A 19050-nucleotide genomic window follows, 5' to 3' on the forward strand; every position below is an offset into this window, starting at 1 on the left:
ACATAATCCCCGCAAATAATGTCATTCCTCGCGAGTAAATTCAACAGCGTAGAACTCAGCGCATCCACGGAGGCGCTCTCGTTCACTTGTACACCACTGCGCCGTTCTGTGGTCTGCAGCGATATGGCCTCCGATCTGGCGGATCAATTCAAAGGCTTCATTGAATTTTCTAAAATAGGCCATCATCGATTCACAGAAAGACTCAATAACGATATTAGACAGGAATAAGCTGTGAGTGCGGCGCAGCAGGTGTGGAAAGCAGCCAAAACCGCCGAAGATAAATTCAACAAGGAAGAGGAAGTATTGTTCCAAAAAGCTGAATCAAAAATGTAAGCCGTACGCAGTAAACCGCAGAAAACCATGATGGATTTTATTCAGAAGGTATGTACATTAATTCTATATGTTCCTGGCGTGTTGTCATCTATGCTTATATTTGTACGCAATCTGGTGATTGGCGGCTGGCACTGCTGCCAAGTTTTGTGTAAGAAAACTCGCTGTTGGCTGTCTTAAAACTCGCCAAAGGACGAATCGAGGACCGGGGGTGGGGTTAGGTGTCCCCCTCGGTGCCGAAGAGAGGTCCGGGCGATGCCACAGCGTAGGAAGGGCCGCAGTATTGCTGTATGTACACAAAACACGGCGACAACGGAATTTTCATGTTTCCGGTGTTGTGCCAAAAAGTGATTTCCGATTTTATTTTTTATTTTTTTACTGTATTATCTTTGCTTATATCGGTAAATAGACTGTGGCGCACAGGATTTATGAAGGGCTTATATATAAAATGAAGAAATGACTTGTTTTGCAAATATATTTATGACTGCATTACTGTATCAGCATTATAATCAGTCCAGTCGTTTTTGGCTACCCTTTATAGAACTATAATGTTACATTTGTTGCAATTTCTGCAGCCCTCTTGGCAGATCTCTCAGGAAAAAAGACATTTTTAATGTCAATGATAATTTTTACCTTCATTAATAAAGAATATATGAAAGGCACTTTGCCAAGAAGTGATTGCAGCTTCTACCTGTGACAGGAGTGTTGTTTCTCGCTCAGAATGACATAATATCATTCACGAGAGATGTGTTTGACACAGATGTTTCACAGATGTTAGGCCAAAAATTAATCTACAGCCATTTAAATACAACCAATAATTTTTTAGGGGGAAATACTGGAAATCATTTTTTTGGAACAACACGGCATATCTCTAAAACTCTTCAAAAGTCCCCGATGACACCGGGAAAAGTCACTAAATTTGATGCTGGTCACTTTTTGGACAAAAAAAAAAAGTCACTAGGGGGGTCTGAAAAGTCCAAGTGACAAAGTCACTAAGTTGGCAACACTATCTGCCGGTGTTGCCAAAAATTGCAGCTTCTACCATGTGACAGGAGTGTTATTTATGACTCAAAATGAGTTGACATCATTCATGAGAGATAATATTCGAGATATGCTTGACAGACCATACGTCAGCAAGTAATTTACAACTATATAAATACCAGCAATCATTTTTTTGGAAAATACTGGAAATCATTTTTTGGCACAAGACCCGCTATTCAGATGATACAGTGGTCTGCAAATGTTTGGCCACCCCTGATAATTGTCATGATTTTCCTTTATAAATCATTGGTTGTTCAGATCAGCAGTTTCAGTTAAATATATCATAAAGCAGATGAACACAGGGATATTTGAGAAGTGAAATAAAGTTTACAGGATTTACAGAAAGTCTTCAATAATTATTTAAACAAAATTAGGCAGGTGCATAATTTTGGGCACCCCAATAGAAAATTTCATCAATATTTAGTAGATCCTCCTTTTGCAGAAATAACAGCCTCTAAACTCTTCCTATAGCTTCCAATGAGAGTCTGGATTCTGGTTGAAGGTATTTTGGACCGTTCTTCTTTACAAAACATCTCCAGTTCAGTCAGGTTTGATGGTTTCTGAGCACAGACAGCCCGCTTTAAATCCCACCACAGATTTTCAATAATATTCAGGTCTGGGGACTGAGATGGCCGTTCCAGAACGTTGTACTTGTTCCTCTGCATAAACGCCTCAGTAGATTCTGAGCAGTGTTTAGGGTCGTTGTCTTGTTGAAGTATCCAGCCCCGGCACAACTTCAACTTTGTCACTGATTCTTGAACATTGTTCTCAAGAATCTGCTGATATTGACTGGGATCCATGTGACCCTCAACTTTAACAAGATTCCCAGTACCTGCACTGGCCCCACAGCCCCACAGCATGATGGAACCACCACCAAATGTTACTGTGGGCACCAAGTGTTTGTCTTGGAGTGCTGTGTTCTTTTCCCACCATGCATACCGCCCCTTGTTATGTCCAAATAACGCAGTTTAGTTTCATGAGTCCACAGCACCTTATTCCAAAATGAAGCTGGCTTGTCCAAATATGCTTTAGCGACTCTGTTTGTGGCGTGTGTGCAGAAAAGGCTTCTTCTGCATTACTGTCCCATACAGCCTCTCCTTGTGCAAAGTGCGCTCAATAGTTAAATGATGCACAGTGACACCATCTGCAGCAACATGATGTTGTAGGTCTTTGGAGCTGCTCTGTGGGTTGACTATGACTGTTCTCACCATCCTTCGCCTCTGCCTATCTGAGGTTTTTCTTGGCCTGCCACTTCAGGCCTTAACTAGAACTGTGCCTGTGGTCTTCCATTTCCTCACTATGTTCCTCACAGTGGAAACTGACAGCTGAAATCTCTGAGAGAGCTTTTTGGATCCTTCCCCTAAACCATGTACATTTTGCATACATGCAGTGCAATACAATGTTTTAATGGATAGGCAAGAGTATATTTACTACCAAGATATCCAGAATTTTTCAACACCGGGATGTGTTTTTAATACTTCCTATTACATTAAAATACCACCAAACCAGGAGAAATTAAATGTCATGAAAAAATATCAACATTTTCTTTGTACACTTTTGGGGAGGGGGTCTGAAAAAGAGTAAACTTTGGAAAATGTTGATAATTGTGAATGACCCCTTAATGTGCTGGAAAATCATGAAAATTGACCTTGGAAGTGCTTAAAAGGTGCTTGAATTTGATCCTGGAAAAGGTGTACGAACCCTGTTTATTATTATACGTAGAAAATATCACACTTGGTTATGGTCGTATCATTTATTTTGACGTATTTATTCGCCACACCTTAAAAGCCGGTCCGTGGAAATATTTTCTAACACTAAACCGGTCCGCGGCTCAAAAAAGGTTGGGGACCACTGCGTTACAGCACAAAGTGACCGAATTTTGTCATTAACTCTGGCTCTGACTTTGGGTAACCGGAAGTATAAAACCGAACAGCGGAAGTAGCCGTCTGTCATGGAGCCTACATGTGCTCTTCCAGAAACCCGTAAGGTGCACATGAGGAACAGAGGTCATACGGAGGTCAGAGGGTGCCCTGACACAGACCTCTGGAATAGGGCGGTGTGATGGTGGAGTGGTTAGTGGAGTTTGCATGTTTGACCCAGTGCTTGAGTGGGTTTCCTCCTCCTTCCTCCCACAGTCCAAAGACATGCATGTTAGGTTAATGAGCGGTTCTAAACTGGGCAGGTGGATAAAATACGAATGAGTGGGTAAAGTGGGACTCATAGTTAATGCCATTACATACATGCCTGTCAGTGCTTTTCACCTGCAAGAATAGGTACCCACAAAGCAAGAAAATAATGCAACGAAAAACAACTGCCATTTAATCTGAGAGGTACCTGAGGATAAACCACCTGAAGATCAAACAGAGAAAGAGGGGTTGGGGAGGTCATGTGATCATTAAAGCACCTGTGCTGCTGCTTCAGTGAGTGTGGGAAATGTGTGTGAGGTTTCCTGCCACGGCTTTGAATGCACACACTAGTTTACACTAATCAACAAGTTTTGTGCGCTGAGCATGAATTATTGTTAATATTGATAATTATAGATGGCAGTTTATGATACAGCAGTGAGGCTGGTGTTTAATGTTTACATAATAATGCCAGCAGCTTCACTTTCAGTAACACATTTAAATCATTTAATGGCAGCAGAGGTTTAAGAGCAGAGTGATGAAGAGTGTGATGAAGCAGCGGTTGTGTGTGGCTGACGCCTTCTTCTTCCCCTCCTGTGTCTCAGCACTGGGAGTTCGCCCCCAACAGTGTTCACTACCTGCTGAGCCTGTGGCAGCGCCTGGCAGCGTCGGTCCCTTATGTCAAAGCCACGGAGCCCCACCTGCTGGAGACGTACACCCCGGAGGTCACCAAGGCCTACATCACGTCCCGGCTCGAGTCGGTCCACGTCATCCTCAGGTGAGACCGTCGGTCCAACAGGGGGCGCCATGGTAACGTTTGGACCACTAGTGTCTTTTGGCGTTTTTGTCAGTGTGCGCTCAAAAATGGGACTTTATTTCATATTTTCTGTCCCAGGTTACAGATCCTGGTTCATGTTGGTGGTCAGAAAGACCGGCGACAGTATCAGACTTTTATCTTTAATAGTTTTTGAGATTCATGTTCAAACATCGCTGTGTGTAAAAACATGCTGGGCACGGGTCAGTGGAGCAGTGTTTGAAAGTAGGGCTGCAACGATTAGTTGACATTGTCAACAATAATCAACAATAAAAATAGTTAATGACAAATTTAATTGTCATTAAAAGTCGTTTTTTATTACTGACTTTTTTTTTTTTTAAACGGAGTGAGACGTCTTCCTGTCTGTCTATCTCTGGTGGGCATGTTTAGTCATGTGGCTACTGGTGAAACTGCCAACTTTGATTTACAGGGAAGAAAAAGTAAAAAAAAAAATTTATTTTTTTTTTTATGGTTGGAAAAATGGACCCTTAAATTTATATCAGCAGCACAGCTGATTAAAAGTTCTGAATGAAGGATCCGGGTCTTTACTACCATATTTTCATACCTGTCAAGTTTTTTTGTTTGTTTTTTTTTTTTAAATACGGGAAATTTTCTGTTGCTGAAAATAGAAGTCGCTATATGACATCATCACCTAAATTGCATAACTGGTCATTTTGCTTGTAGGTGCAATCGTGGCTGTAGGAGAGAGGAAAAACCTCGTTGGAGAGAAAATGTGTAGAAAAAAACATAAATATGTTTAGAGGGATATGGGAGTGAAGGGAGTGGGTGGGCAGGCTCGGTGTTTAAGTGAGGTTCAGAGGGTGGAGTCGAAGTGAGGTCTGAGTGATGCCAAAGCGTACGAAGGGACGCAGTAAGAAGGATTTATGTACACCGAACACGGCGACAGCGGAGGATTTCACTGTCGCTTTTTGGGGAAAAAAGGTCACTACGTGTGTTTGAAAATCCGCTAAGTTGGCAACATCGAGCCCAACCGAGGTCCAGTTGTTTTTCCACGTTTGTTCCCGCTGTCTACACTAACCTCGTGAGAACTGCCACATGTAGTAGCCTGGGAGGCAGTTCTCACGAGGCTAGTGACAGAATTCAGTTTGAGTGGCAGGAAGACTTTTTCAAAATTATTATATTAAAATACAGAAAATTTACGGGAAAATAATAATACGGGAGGACGGCGGGACAGAGGGGTAAAATACGAGAGTTTCCCAGCCAAAACAGGAGACTTGACTGATGTGCATTTTAAATAACCTTACGCTAAATGTAAAACCTGAATAAGTGCCATTTCATAATTATGTGATTCATAATCCGATAAGTCGACTAATCGTTTCAGTAGTGGATGACTAATTGAAAATAGTCAATATATCAAAATAGTCATCAGTTGCAGCCCTATTTGATATGATGTCGAGAGTTTGGATCATAAAGTTATAATTCCGAGTCGAGCAGACGACCCACGAAGGTCTGGGATGGAATGATTTTTACTTTTTCTGGGAAAACACGACACTTTTATCTTCAGATAGATTTACGATTTTGACCCTATAACCCTGAAGGTCTTGGGCATGGCACAACGTACTTCAAAAGTGCTGCAGTTTGTGGACTTCTGGCAACAAATACAACAAATGCGCCTACATGGCTGTGAAGTTTCTGAGCTTTCAGGAACTGTTTGAATTTTTCCAATAGGATAAACGGTCACAGATCCTTTGATCAGCCGACTCGGCTTTGATACGGTATGTCTCGACCAGCTGTTTGCGGCTAGTAAGGGCAGGAAACCGGCACTTGAGCGGCGATCGCCCGGCGTTAAAGGCTTAATTTCATAAATGCTTTTCTGATTCGGTCTATTCACTTTGAGTCTGCAGAAGAATAAAAGCTCAGAGCACCCTCAGGTGCAGGTCTTTGGAGACGAGCTGAGCATCTTTCTCTCCGCAGAGACGGGCTGGAGGACCCTCTGGACGACGCCGGCCTCGTTCAGCAGCAGCTGGACCAGCTGTCCACCATCGGCAGGTGCGAATACGAGAAGACGTGCGCTCTGCTCGTCCAGCTGTTCGACCAGGCGGCTCAGACCTACCAGGAGCTGCTGCAGTCCACCAACTCGAGTGCCATGGACATCACGGTGCAGGAGGGTAAGTGTTCAACCCCCGCCTCTGTTTTCTTTTCAGGGCTTTCCGAGCGTGACGGCTCCTCTGCCTCTCCGCAGGTCGGCTCACGTGGTTGGTTTATATAATCGGGGCGGTGATCGGAGGACGGGTGTCGTTTGCCAGCACGGACGAGCAGGATGCCATGGACGGAGAGTTGGTCTGTCGGTAAGAGTGCGAGCACGCCGAGCCACCGTCGGAGGGCGGTTTCCTGCCGCTGAAATCTGACCTCGTGTCTCCTGTGTTTCTCAGGGTGTTGCAGCTCATGAATCTCACGGACTCACGGCTCGCTCAGGCCGGGAATGAGAGGCTCGAGCTCGCCATGCTCAGCTTCTTCGAGCAGTTCAGGAAGATATACATCGGTGACCAGGTGCAGAAATCATCTAAGGTAAGCTCCACCTGTTGGCTGCAGCTGACCCTGACCTGGCTGCTGTTAGTGGATGGGAATGAGCTGGTCTGACTCTGTGTGTGTTCTCTCTGATCAGAAACAACAAAATGTGATCATCCCAGATAAGTGGTGCACAGTAGACGCTGTGTTGTTGGTGTTTGCGCCCCCTGCTGTCTTTCAGAGTCATGACTGTTTAAAATCCAGGATGTGATGTTGCGTAGATGTAGAATCAGCTGTAAGTTAGTCAGTCCCAGGAAACCAAGATTCACGTTGTTTCCTACCTGAGAGATCTCCTTCCTCCAGCTCTTCCAGTGGGTCAGCGAGGTGTTCCCAAACCAGCTGAGAGATGTAATCTCTCCAGCGTGTCCTCAGCCTGATCCGGGGCTCCATCCTGGACGCCCTTTGCTGGCACGCCCACCTGTGAGGTGACCCTGGGCTATAGCAGTAACGCAGTGTAGAGATTTATTGAGTATATGTCTCATCAGGCCTGGGAATGTCTCAGGATTCCCAGGAGGAACTGGAAAATGTTGCTGGCAAAGTGATGTCTGGAATAATCTGCTTCACCTGCTGCATGATGGATGGATGGATGGATGGAATGATTGGTCAGAGAACCTCAGCTGTCAGTTTGTCCACATTAAGTGTCGAGGTTTTACCGTCTGACCAATGAGACTCGGACCTGTTTCAGTTTCAGCCCCTATCCTCGGGCTGGGAGCTCCAGCTGAATCCGGAGCGTTGTTCATGCCGTACTCTGGTACTGTGTCCTAGTATTGAAGCTGTTTTTTAAAGGGTGAGGGGATGGGACAGAGATGATATTATAGTTTTTTAGATAATTCCTGCTGAGGTTAATAAGAAGAACCTCTGCCTGTGCTGAACTCACCGCTCCAAACTGAGAAGGCAGGACAGGGAACGTGTGGCAGCATTGGTCATGTGATGATATTTGACTTCCTGTGTGTGCGTTTGTAACCGTTTGTGTGTTTGATCGCAGCTTTATCGACGACTATCAGAAGTTTTGGGCTTGAACGATGAGACGATGGTACTCAGCGTCTTTATAGGGAAAATGTGAGTAACTGAAGTCCCTGAGAGCTCGGGATTGTTTCAGAACTGTAATCAGAGGAACGGCGTGTTTGTCGTGGTAAACCGTCTGTCCTCTCTTTCAGTATCACAAACTTGAAGTACTGGGGCCAGTGTGAACCAATCACCTCCAAGACACTCCAGCTCCTCAACGACCTCTCCCTAGGATATCCTTCATGGGTGTGACGTGCATGTTTGTGTTTCTGGTGTTATAATATCTAGTCAGTTTGGGCTCCAGGTTATCCCCCACACACACACACACACACACACACACACACACACAACAACAACAAAGATGAAACTGGATGCTGCTGAGTAAGTATTTCCCCTCATGCTGCACTGAGGGAGGGATTAATGTCTCCCCTCTGCCCAGCAGAAGACTGGGAACAGGCCGGGAATGGTTTCCTGTAAATATGCTGCATAAAATCCTGAGGAGTCAAATATGGAAACTGTAATCACTTTTTTTAACCTCTCGTCATAAAGATATCCCTAATATGTTCATGTTATATTCAGAAGCCCCGCCCACCCAATGGTCTTGTTTACGAGGGGCAGCCAATCAGAAAAAAGATGTCTTAAATGTAGGAGACGGCTTGTTTCAGATGAGCTGAGGGGCACCAAGGCCCAGTGTCAGATAAAGAAGGATTATTTTAAATGAGTCATGCAGAGCTGTTCTATAAATACGGAGCTGGAAACAAGCAGATTAGGTCCAAAGACGGCAGCGGTGGGCCGAGTTACCCCTCGTCTGAGTCCCGGACAGGGACCGGCCTCAGTGTGTTCTCCTTGACTTCACGCCTCTGCACATACAGCAGTGTGAGGAAGCTGGTGAAGCTCAGCGCTGTCCAGTTCATGCTGAATAACCACACGGTGAGTTTTTACTGCCGTTTACATGCTAACGGTAGCCTCAGCTTCCTGTCTGATTAAATGTAAAGCTGACGCCACAGAGCCTGTCTGTGACCCCTGCTGAACGTTCCTGCTGCTGTTTTTCAGAGCGAGCACTTCTCCTTCCTGGGAGTGAACAACCAATCCAACCTGAGCGACATGAGGTGTCGGACCACCTTCTACACGGCACTGGGACGCCTGCTGATGGTCGATTTAGGTACACACACACCGGCTGGTGTCTGCTAAAGCTTTCATAACTACCAGGTTTTCCAAAATAACCTCAAAAATAATCCAGATATTTTTAGACCTCACTGGAGGATGAAGGCTGGTTCCTCATGTTTTCATAACCTCTGCATTGGTTCTTTGGACTACCTGAGCACAGAGCAGGGTTATAATAGTTTTGGATTTTACATTATCGTTTAGTTTCAGTTAGTTTTTACTTTTGTTTCTCTAATTCAGTTAGTTTTAATTAGTTTTCAGAGTGGTTTTGCTCTTTTTTATTAGTTTTTATTTTAGGTTTAATGCTTAGTTTTAGTTTAGTTTCGTTAGTTTCAGTATTAGTTTTAGTATTTTCATACTTTGTCAGGTGCAAGATTCAATGCACAAATGTGACTATTGTGTAATTAAAAACTCAACAAAAGATACCATTAAGAAATATATTTAACAACCAACAGTTCACAAGACAGAAGCACTACATGCTAAATGTGTAATAATTAGGACACATGAACATCAACAGGGAGAAACAAAGAAAAACATGAACTCCCAAACTCAATAAATTCTACAATAAACTCCCAATAAACTCCAGTGTCAGTGCAGTAGATTAACAACACCTACATGTGGTGTTTGACAAAAACAAACTCTTTGAAGGAGTCAAAGGTCAAATCCAGCTGCATCCTGATGTTCTCACCACCTCAAGCTGCTTCTGTTTTGGAGCTAGCTTGGTTAGATGCTCGCTGATTAGACTTGCAGGGTCTTTGCAGCCTCTGTACACAACCTACAGAAGTGTCCGACCTCATGTCCACATTTATGCTTGTGTAGCTGTGTGTGTTGTGTGTGTTAATTACCTTGTGGTCGTGTGCTGCGGTGCCAGCTGGGACTTTTTTTGGTCCTCGCTCTTTGTGCTCAGTTTTCTGGCTGCAAACATATTTGTCCCTGTTTTTCCACTTCCTTCATTTCCTCACGTCCAGTCCGACAGCAGTCTCCCTCCAGGACATTTGTGAGTCCTTATACTGATGCTTTGATTATTATTCCTGATTGTTATTCTCTCACTGATAAAGTAGACGGAAACGCACAAGGACTGAACAGGTTCATCACAGCGTTGTGGACCCGCTCTGAACCCGGTCGGTTCAGAGCGACTCTGCCGCTTCCTCGTGCACACGCACGCACACAGCTGCCCGACGGCGCTCCCAGCTTAAACTCGGAGAGCGGAAAAATGATCAATCCACAATAATTTCAGTTAATTTTAGTTAGTTTTTAAACTCACAATACAGTTTTAGTTAGTTATCGTTTTTTCCTTTTAATTATTTCAGTTAACAACAATGTTTTTTCAATTTCAGTTTTCGTTATTTCGTTCATTTTCGTTAACTATAATAACCCTGGCACAGTGTCATTATGTTGGATTTTTCTGCATGTCAGTACATTTGCAGTTGCTGGTTCAATTCCAGCCAGTGACACAAATGCCCTTTGGGATTGTGTCAGGGTGAAACTGCCAAATCAAACATGGAGCGACCCGCTGTGACAAGGCAGCAGCTTGGAGCAGCTTTAATATGCAGCAACACAAAAAGACAGTTTGGTGTCTAAAATCAGCAGGAAGCAGGAGATTGAGTGTAATGTGTTCCTGCTGTAGATGAAACTGAGCCTGTGTGTGTGTGTGTGTGTGTGTGTGTGTGTGTGTGTGCGCAGGTGAGGATGAGGACCAGTTCGAACAGTTCATGCTGCCTCTGACGGCGGCGTTTGAAGCTGTGGCTCAGATGCTGAGTACAAACACTTTCAACGAGCAGGAAGCCAAGGTGAGAGAACACACGCACACCGTCCTGCCCTGTGCGTGTGTGTGTGTGTGTGTGTGTGTGCGTGTGTGTGTGTGTGGGTGTGTGTGTGTGTGCGTGTGTGTGTGCGTGCGTGTGTTGTCTAACAGCTGTGTGTCAGCATGACAGCAGAGCTCAGATTGTGGCGATCAGCATCTACTACATGAAAAAAGCACATTTAGACTGAAACGGTAAACACAGCTTTTCATTCACATTGACCTCTGACCCCGTAGAGGACTCTGGTGGGTTTGGTCCGAGACCTGCGAGGGATCGCGTTCGCCTTCAACGCCAAGACGAGCTTCATGATGCTGTTTGACTGGATGTATCCTTACAGCTGACCCCAGATCAGCCCGCAGGCTCAAAACGCAGCCTGTCCCCGTCTCTCAGCTGAAATAACTTTTATTATTTATCGTCTAAATGATGAAGATGTGTCCTTAACCAGCTTTGCAGATACCCGGCCTACATGCCCATCCTGCAGCGGGCCATCGAGCTGTGGTACCACGACCCAGCATGCACCACGCCGGTCCTCAAACTCATGGCTGAGCTCGTCCACAACAGGTAAACGTGCTCGGTGACGCAGCAGCGCGTGACCAGCGGGTTCAAAGCATTTGAGTAAAAATACGAGTGGCACGGGTCAGATTCACCAGCATGAACAGGTAACAGCAGTGACCTCTGACCTCATGAGGATCCACAGAAGTAAAAGCTGTCTGAACACTTGATGCTTCCCTTCCTGGACTCTGTGGTTGGGTCTGGGTTAAAGCGACTCGGCTCAGGTTGTTTTCAGACACTGGAAGGTGTTTGCTTTCTCATACAGACAGGTTCTTTTTTTTTTATTGGTTCTGGTTTTGAATTTGGGCGTGGCATACAGGTGAAAGGTCACTAATGTCACCTTGGCATGTATTTCTTTATTTTCACAGATCCCAGCGGCTTCAGTTTGATGTGTCATCACCAAACGGCATCCTGCTGTTCAGAGAGACCAGCAAGATGATTACGACCTATGGTACGACCTCTGACCCCCAATTACCGCCTTAAACTGTCCACGAGCTTTCGAGTGCCGGCGCCTCACAGATAACTGTAGAGTTGAAGGTCCGCGGCGCTCAAAGTTCCTGTGGCTTTTCTTTTTCAGGGAATCGTATCCTGACGCTGGGCGAAGTCCCGAAGGATCAGGTGTACGGGGTGAAGCTGAAGGGCGTCAGCGTGTGTTTCGCCATGCTGAAGGCGGTGCTCAGCGGGAACTACGTCAACTTCGGGGTCTTCCGTCTGTATGGCGATGACGCCCTGGATAACGCCTTGCAGACCTTCATCAAACTACTGCTGTCCATCCCTCACAGTGACCTCCTGGTACGCTTAGACGCCTGAACGTGTTTTTTGGTGACTCGGTTTGAGTGATCCTGTCCTAGGGTGTCAGGACCTAGGGTGTCCATGGCACCAGGACACCCTAGGTCGCAGGTCGATGATCGATTTTGTAATCGTATCATCAGATCTGCGGCCGTATGTTCTGGACACTCGGGTGAAGAGAGGAGCTGAGCTGTCAACTGATCACCACCTGGTGGTGAGTTGGATCAGGTGGCGGGGGAAGATGCTGGACAGGCCTGGCACACCTAAACGTATTGTGAGGGTGCGCTGGGAACGCCTGGCAGAAGCCCCAGTCCGGGAGATCTTCAACTCCCACCTCCGGCAGAACTTCGACAGCATTCCGAGGGAGGCTGAGGACATTGAGTCCGAATGGACCATGTTCCGCACCTCCATTGTTGAGGCTGCTGCTCAGAGCTGTGGCTGCAAGGTGGTTGGTGCCTGTCGTGGTGGTAACCCCCGAACCAGATGGTGGTCACCGGAGGTGAAGGGAGCCATCAAGCTGAAGAAAGAGTCCTATCGGGCTTGGTTAGCCTGTGGGACTCCGGAGGCAGCTGACAGGTATCGACAGGCCAAGTGGAATGCAGCTCGGGTAGTGGCCAAAGCAAAAACTCGAGTGTGGGAGGAGTTCGGTGAGGCTATGGAAAAAGACTTTCGGACGGCATCGAAGCGATTCTGGCAAACCGTCAGGCGACTCAGGAGGGGAAAGCAGTGCTTCACTCACACTGTTTATAGTGCGGGGGGGGTGCTGCTGACTTCAACTGAGGCTATAGTCGGACGGTGGAAGGAATACTTCGAGGACCTTCTGAATCCCACTGACACGCCTTCTGTAGTGGAAGCAGAGTCTGGGGATGAGGGGGATGACTTGACCATCACTGGGGGTGAGGTCACTGAGGTAGTTAAACAACTCCTTGGTGGCAGAGCCCCTGGGGTGGACGAGATTCGCCCCGAGTTCCTGAAGGCTCTGGATGCTGTAGGACTGTCTTGGTTGACACGCCTCTGCAACATCGCGTGGAGATCTGGGGCAGTGCCATTGGATTGGCAGACCGGGGTGGTGGTCCCCATCTTTAAGAAGGGAGACCGGAGGGTGTGCTCCAACTTTCGGGGTATCACACTACTCAGCCTCCCCGGTAAGGTCTATGCCAGGGTGCTGGAAAGGAGGGTGCGTCCGTTAGTCGAACCTCGGATTCAGGAGGAACAATGCGGTTTTCGTCCTGGTCGTGGAACGCTGGACCAGCTCTTTATCCTCTCAAGGATATTCGAGTGTGCGTGGGAGTTTGCCCAACCAGTCTACATGTGCTTTGTGGACTTGGAGAAGGCATTCGACCGTGTCCCTCGGGGTGTCCTTTGGGAGGTTCTGCGGGAGTATGGGGTGTCTGGCCCATTGTTGCGGGCCATTCAGTCCTTGTACAACCACAGTGAGAGCTTGGTCCGTATAGCCGGTAATAAGTCGGATTTGTTTCCTGTGGGTGTTGGACTCCATCAGGGCTGCCCTTTGTCACCGATTCTGTTCATAATTTTTATGGACAGAATTTCTAGGCGTAGCCAGGTGGCGGAAGGCTTCTTCCTTGGTGACCTCAGAGTCTCATCTCTGCTTTTTGCAGATGATGCGGTTCTGTTGGCTTCATCAGGGGGGGGCCTCCAGCTCGCAGTGGAACGGTTCGCAGCCGAGTGTGAAGCGGCTGGCATGAGAATCAGCACCTCTAAGTCTGAGGCCATGGTCCTCAGCCGGAAAAGGGTGGAGTGCCATCTCCGGCTCAGGAACGAGTTCTTGCCTCAAGTGGAGGAGTTTAAGTATCTCGGGGTCTTGTTCACGAGTGATGGGAGAAGGGAACGGGAGATCGACAGGCGGATCGGGGCTGCTTCTACAGTGATGCAGACGCTGCACCGGTCCGTCGTGGTGAAGAGGGAGCTTAGCGTAAAAGCGAAGCTCTCGATTTACCGGTCGATCTACGTTCCTACCCTCACCTATGGTCACGAGCTTTGGGTAGTGACCGAAAGAATAAGATCGCGAATACAAGCGGCAGAAATGAGTTTCCTTCGAAGGGTGGCTGGCCTCTCCCTTAGAGATAAGGTGAGGAGTGCGGCCATCCGGGAGGGGCTCAGAGTAGAGCCGCTGCTCCTCCACATCGAAAGGAGCCAGTTGAGGTGGCTCGGGCATCTGATTAGGATGCCTCCTGGCCGCCTCCTGGGTGAGGTGTTCCGGGCATGTCCCACCGGGAAGAGGCCCCGTGGTAGACCCAGGACACGCTGGAGAGATTATGTATCTCGGCTGGCCTGGGAACGCCTTGGGGTCCCTCCGGATGAGCTGGAGGAGGTGGCTGGGGAGAGGGAAGCCTGGGCTTCTCTGCTTAGGCTTCTGCCCCCGCGACCCGGCCCCGGATAAGCGGAAGAAAATGGATGGATGGATGGACGGTTTGAGTGATACTTTAACCTCTGACCCCGCCTGTTCTCATCTCATCCCTGCAGGACTACCCGAAGCTCAGCCAGTCCTTCTACTCTCTGCTGGAGGTGCTGACACAGGACCACATGAACTTCATCGCCAGCCTGGAGCCTCACGTCGTCATGTACATCCTGTCCTCGATATCAGAAGGTCTCACAGCGCTCGGTAAGGCGCCAGTCAGGTGTGAGTCCGAGGAGTGTGTGTGTGTGTGTGTCGCTGCAGGTGTTACACCTGTGTGTGTGTGTGTGTGTGTGTGTTTCAGATACGATGGTGTGCACCGGCTGCTGCTCCAGTCTGGACCACATCGTCACCTACCTGTTCAAGCAGCTATCACGCTCCACGAAGAAGCGGCCCACTCCGATGGCGACAGACGACCGCTTCCTGCACATCATGCAGCAGCACCCGGAGATGATCCAGCAGGTCAGATGATCACACCTGAGACACCTGACCCCACACACACACACACACACACACACACACACACACAGGAGGGGAGTTTTACACCTTGCTGTTGTCGTTGTTCAGATGCTGTCCACTGTTCTGAACATCATCATCTTCGAGGACTGCAGGAACCAGTGGTCGATGTCGCGGCCTCTCTTAGGCCTCATCCTGCTCAACGAGAAGGTAACCGCCCCCTCGCAGTCGCCTCAGAGGCGCCGCCGTGTGGGTCCGTGTGCGCTCTAACACGTGTGTTGTTCTGGCGTCCCGCAGTATTTCGCTGACCTGAGGAACAGCATCGTCAACAGCCAGCCGCCCGAGAAGCAGCAAGCCATGCACTTATGTTTCGAGAACTTGATGGAGGGAATCGAGAGAAATCTACTAACGAAGAACCGGGACAGGTGAGAACACAGCATTTATCCTCTCAGGTAGGCCACGTTGGAATACAGGAGAGGGAACCTGCAGTAGGCCACGCCCACAAGCAGGCTAAACCTGTGTACTGCTGTGGACTCGTTTACTGCTAATTTCACTCATTTACCACTTTTTTTTTTTTTTAATCCATATCAGAGCCAGAGTGATACATGATGGTTAACACTGATAATTGGTGCTTTAAAAATCTGATATACTTTTTTTTAATTGATTATTGATTATTACTGATTTGTGGCTCCAATCGCTCGTATGATGATCAGAACGGGACTAAAGGTTTGGGCTGGGCGACGTTTGGGAGCTAAAAGGAGGAAAACTGCCTACTTCAATCTAACGAATGAAATTGAGTGCTGTGTGTGTGTGTTCATGAACCATGTGACGGCCACACAGCTGCAAAACCGTGCTGCTCCCACGGTTACCCTCCGCCTCGCTCCTTCTCATCTTCCCGTCACAGAGAGGGACGGGCACTGCAGTAATTTAATACAACGTTTAACTAACGGGTACTTCAGGTGCAGACCAGTGAGGGCTGTGGGCGGGGCTTTTACCTGCCAGCAGGCAGGAAGCAGATCTGTTCCAGCAGACTCCAGTCACAACACCAGGACTTCATCCTGTAAACACACAGCAGGCTGCAGGAAGTGGTTTATTTCTTACTGTGTTGTTTGTGAGGGTGAGTTTAAAGTGGGCGGAGCTTTAAAGCTGATTTTGACCTCCTGCAGGTGAACAGTGAGAATGAAGAAGCCAAACAGACTAAAAATAAAAATGTGAGAATAATGAGATCCAGTGAATTTGTTTGGATTCATTTCAGCTCAGTTTGAGTCGAGCCTCTCGTGGTGGTGGAGGTGGAGTCTGTGCTCACCTGTGTGTGTGTGTGTGTGTGTGTGTGTGTGTGTGTGTGTGTGTTTGTTTGCAGGTTCACTCAGAACTTGTCGGTGTTCAGGAGGGAGGTGAACGACAGCATGAAGAACTCAACATACGGCGTCAACAGCAACGACATGATGAGCTGACATTCCACGCGGCCACCCGCCGAGCTCGCCCCTCCCCTCGCCCCACCCTCACCCCTTCACGGCCTCCTCCCCACCTCTCTGCATCCCCCTCTCCCCCCCCGGGCCCGGATGCCTGGGGATCATCGCCCCAACACGACGCTGATTCGACCCTCCCCCTCCTCCTTTTTGATATAAGCATATATAAATATATACAGATCTATTTTAAAGCCAGCCCGTGTCGCCCGACTCGCCTGGCTGCTCGAACAGAGGGGGGGGGGGGGGGGGGGGGGGGGGGAGCATGTCTGAGCACTCTGAATCACTGACAGGAAGTAGAGTGCACCGTGGCGGGAAGAGGCGATGGGGGGACGAACGCCGGTAAACGTAGTAATCCGCTTCTGCCTGCCTTGTATAGAAAAACCACCCGAGAAACCAAGTGTACATTTTCTTTCGTAACATTTTGAACAATGTTTATAATGATCGAATTTAAAAACCCACAAAGACGAGACGACAAACCAACGTGTGATTGAGCTTTTTACAGAGTAGTGAGTTAGTGCACATGTCTGTCTGCGTGGGCGCGAGTGGGAGGCCGGAGGGTGGGGGGGCGAGCACAGGAAGCAGAGGTACACACTAACGGAAAGGGAGGCTCAGAGCATCCATGTTGTACATTTTTCTCCGTCTCTGCTGCTTGAAGTGATGTAAATATTCCCGATTGACGGCCTTTAAAGGGACAGTCCTGCTGGTTTCCCTCCTCACGGTCCGAGTCGCAACCCAGCGGTCAGAAAACCACCCGGGGCGTGAAACCACCTCCTCCATCTTCATTTCCTGTTTTTCTTTGTCTCAGAACACTAACCTGGAGCTCTCTGGGGTTTTAATGGTGGTCGGACTGAAGTAAGCGAGCGTTTGTCAGATTATCCCAAACATCATTAGAAAACCGTCACCTTAAAGTCACGCCTACACTTCAGGAAATGATCGCCACCTCGTTTATTTAAAGGCAAAAATATCGTGTTTCCTGTTTTTCTTGGTCACATCACACTAAGCTGGAAGTCTTTCATGTTGTCCAGCCGTCATTTAACATGTCGGCGCCTTCGGCAGCGATTAAAACCACATCGTTAAAGGCCCTGTGGTCATTATTATAACTGCAGTGATGATTTTAAACAAAGGTGGAGAATTTTGTTTGTTAAACAGAATCACAATCTTTTACTACACAGTATAATATTTCACAGATTAATCTAGAGTCCCTGTTTTTATGAAGGGTCATTAAAATTTCAGCTTCAGGCTGATCCCGTCTCAAAATGTTTCACAAAACGAGTCACACGACCGTAAACAGAGTCCTTCGTTAACGCCCTCATTATGATTAGTAAAGCCACTCCATCTTTGGATTTTTAAATGCCAGACAAAGTCCTCCATTAAAGCCGCTGTTATGCAGCAATCATTGATTCACCACTCAGACAAAATACTCCGCAGCCTTTAAAGCTTCTCAGGTTTGAACTTCTAAATCTGGAGGATTTTCTGCTTTCACGAAATTAAACCGAGTCACTGAGAGCGTCTTCAAGCATCCGAGGTCTTCATGTACGTTTCTGTATTTCATGATCTTAGAGGGAGGCAGACGTGAAAATAAACGTTACCAGTAAAACCAGCAGAAAATATGGCTAAAAACACAAGATTTTAAACTTGAGCTCAGTTATCAGATTTTCAAATATATTACCAGATCATATTAAAGGTCGATGTGAGGAATCTTCCTGTTAAACTCATTTTCAGAAGGATTTTAAACTCATCTTAAAAGCGAGACACGTTTGAACCTCCATAAATCTGAAGCCCCCTGAGAATCTGCACGGTTCAACCTTCCTTCAGCTTCTCGTTATCTGTGACCTTCGTTTCTAAACGCGACTGTTCGCCACAGTCAGATTCGTAGAGTTCATGTCTGAGAGGTTTCCGTTAGCACGGTCAGACGCTGTTGGCGACGTCCTCGAGTGTCCGACCAACAACAGAATCCCAAAGAAAACTCCAAATGACCGAATCCACGGATTCAGGGGGAAACATTTAAAGCTGAGATCTTCAGGCAGCGCCAACCTCAGTCAGATCTCAACAAAATTCACATGAAAGTTGAATACGGCACCATGAGGTGTGACAAAGAATAAACGCGAAGGAAGTCGTGGAGGAGGGTCGAAGTTTGTTCTTCGCAACAATCTTACCGCGAGACGTTTCTTCAGGTGGTTTTCATCGTTCGTTGGGTCGTACTTTCGATATTTCAGGTTTTACCCGTTATTTGTCATTTTCTGGAGCAGCTGACTGAATTTAGAGAAACCGATGGAGGTTAAAAAAAACAGCAGAACTTCCCTTTGTGGCACCCGTCTGACATGCCGCGGCTCCGCCTTTCTCTGAGCGAGGAGGTAGCGGTGCCAGCGGCGTCCTGCAGGTGTCGCACACCTGCTGCTTGATGAACGTGTAAGCAACATGGTCACGGCTACATTTTCCCCTCTGGTAGGCTGGGTGCAGTTTCCACCATTTTGTTTACACTCTGGATTCCTCGGACCAGGTCTTGGGCCTGCCCCCCTTTTTAGGGAGTCCTTTTTGGTGTGTGCGTTGTTGTTGTGTG

At 47.4% G+C, this 19050-nt stretch overlaps 1 protein-coding gene across 1 annotated transcript in view; it reads left to right on the plus strand.

The window, feature by feature from the left end:
* The window catches only part of LOC115777048 (exportin-7), a 32715-nt gene extending 15998 nt beyond the window's left edge, over window positions 1-16717 (plus strand). Inside the window, exons 11-28 of the mRNA XM_030724863.1 lie at window positions 4100-4272; window positions 6244-6437; window positions 6512-6617; window positions 6702-6837; window positions 7823-7896; window positions 7995-8075; window positions 8709-8772; window positions 8896-9004; window positions 10690-10796; window positions 11045-11133; window positions 11262-11369; window positions 11729-11811; window positions 11938-12152; window positions 14634-14772; window positions 14870-15027; window positions 15133-15231; window positions 15319-15446; window positions 16382-16717. Coding sequence (XP_030580723.1) covers window positions 4100-4272; window positions 6244-6437; window positions 6512-6617; window positions 6702-6837; window positions 7823-7896; window positions 7995-8075; window positions 8709-8772; window positions 8896-9004; window positions 10690-10796; window positions 11045-11133; window positions 11262-11369; window positions 11729-11811; window positions 11938-12152; window positions 14634-14772; window positions 14870-15027; window positions 15133-15231; window positions 15319-15446; window positions 16382-16475 — 2157 coding nt within the window. The 3' untranslated portion in view covers window positions 16476-16717. The remainder of the gene's footprint in view (window positions 1-4099; window positions 4273-6243; window positions 6438-6511; window positions 6618-6701; window positions 6838-7822; window positions 7897-7994; window positions 8076-8708; window positions 8773-8895; window positions 9005-10689; window positions 10797-11044; window positions 11134-11261; window positions 11370-11728; window positions 11812-11937; window positions 12153-14633; window positions 14773-14869; window positions 15028-15132; window positions 15232-15318; window positions 15447-16381) is intronic.
* The last annotated feature ends 2333 nt before the right edge of the window (window positions 16718-19050 follow it).

Source organism: Archocentrus centrarchus, unplaced genomic scaffold (assembly GCF_007364275.1).
Source record: "Archocentrus centrarchus isolate MPI-CPG fArcCen1 unplaced genomic scaffold, fArcCen1 scaffold_42_ctg1, whole genome shotgun sequence".
Taxonomy (NCBI): Eukaryota; Metazoa; Chordata; class Actinopteri; order Cichliformes; family Cichlidae; genus Archocentrus; species Archocentrus centrarchus.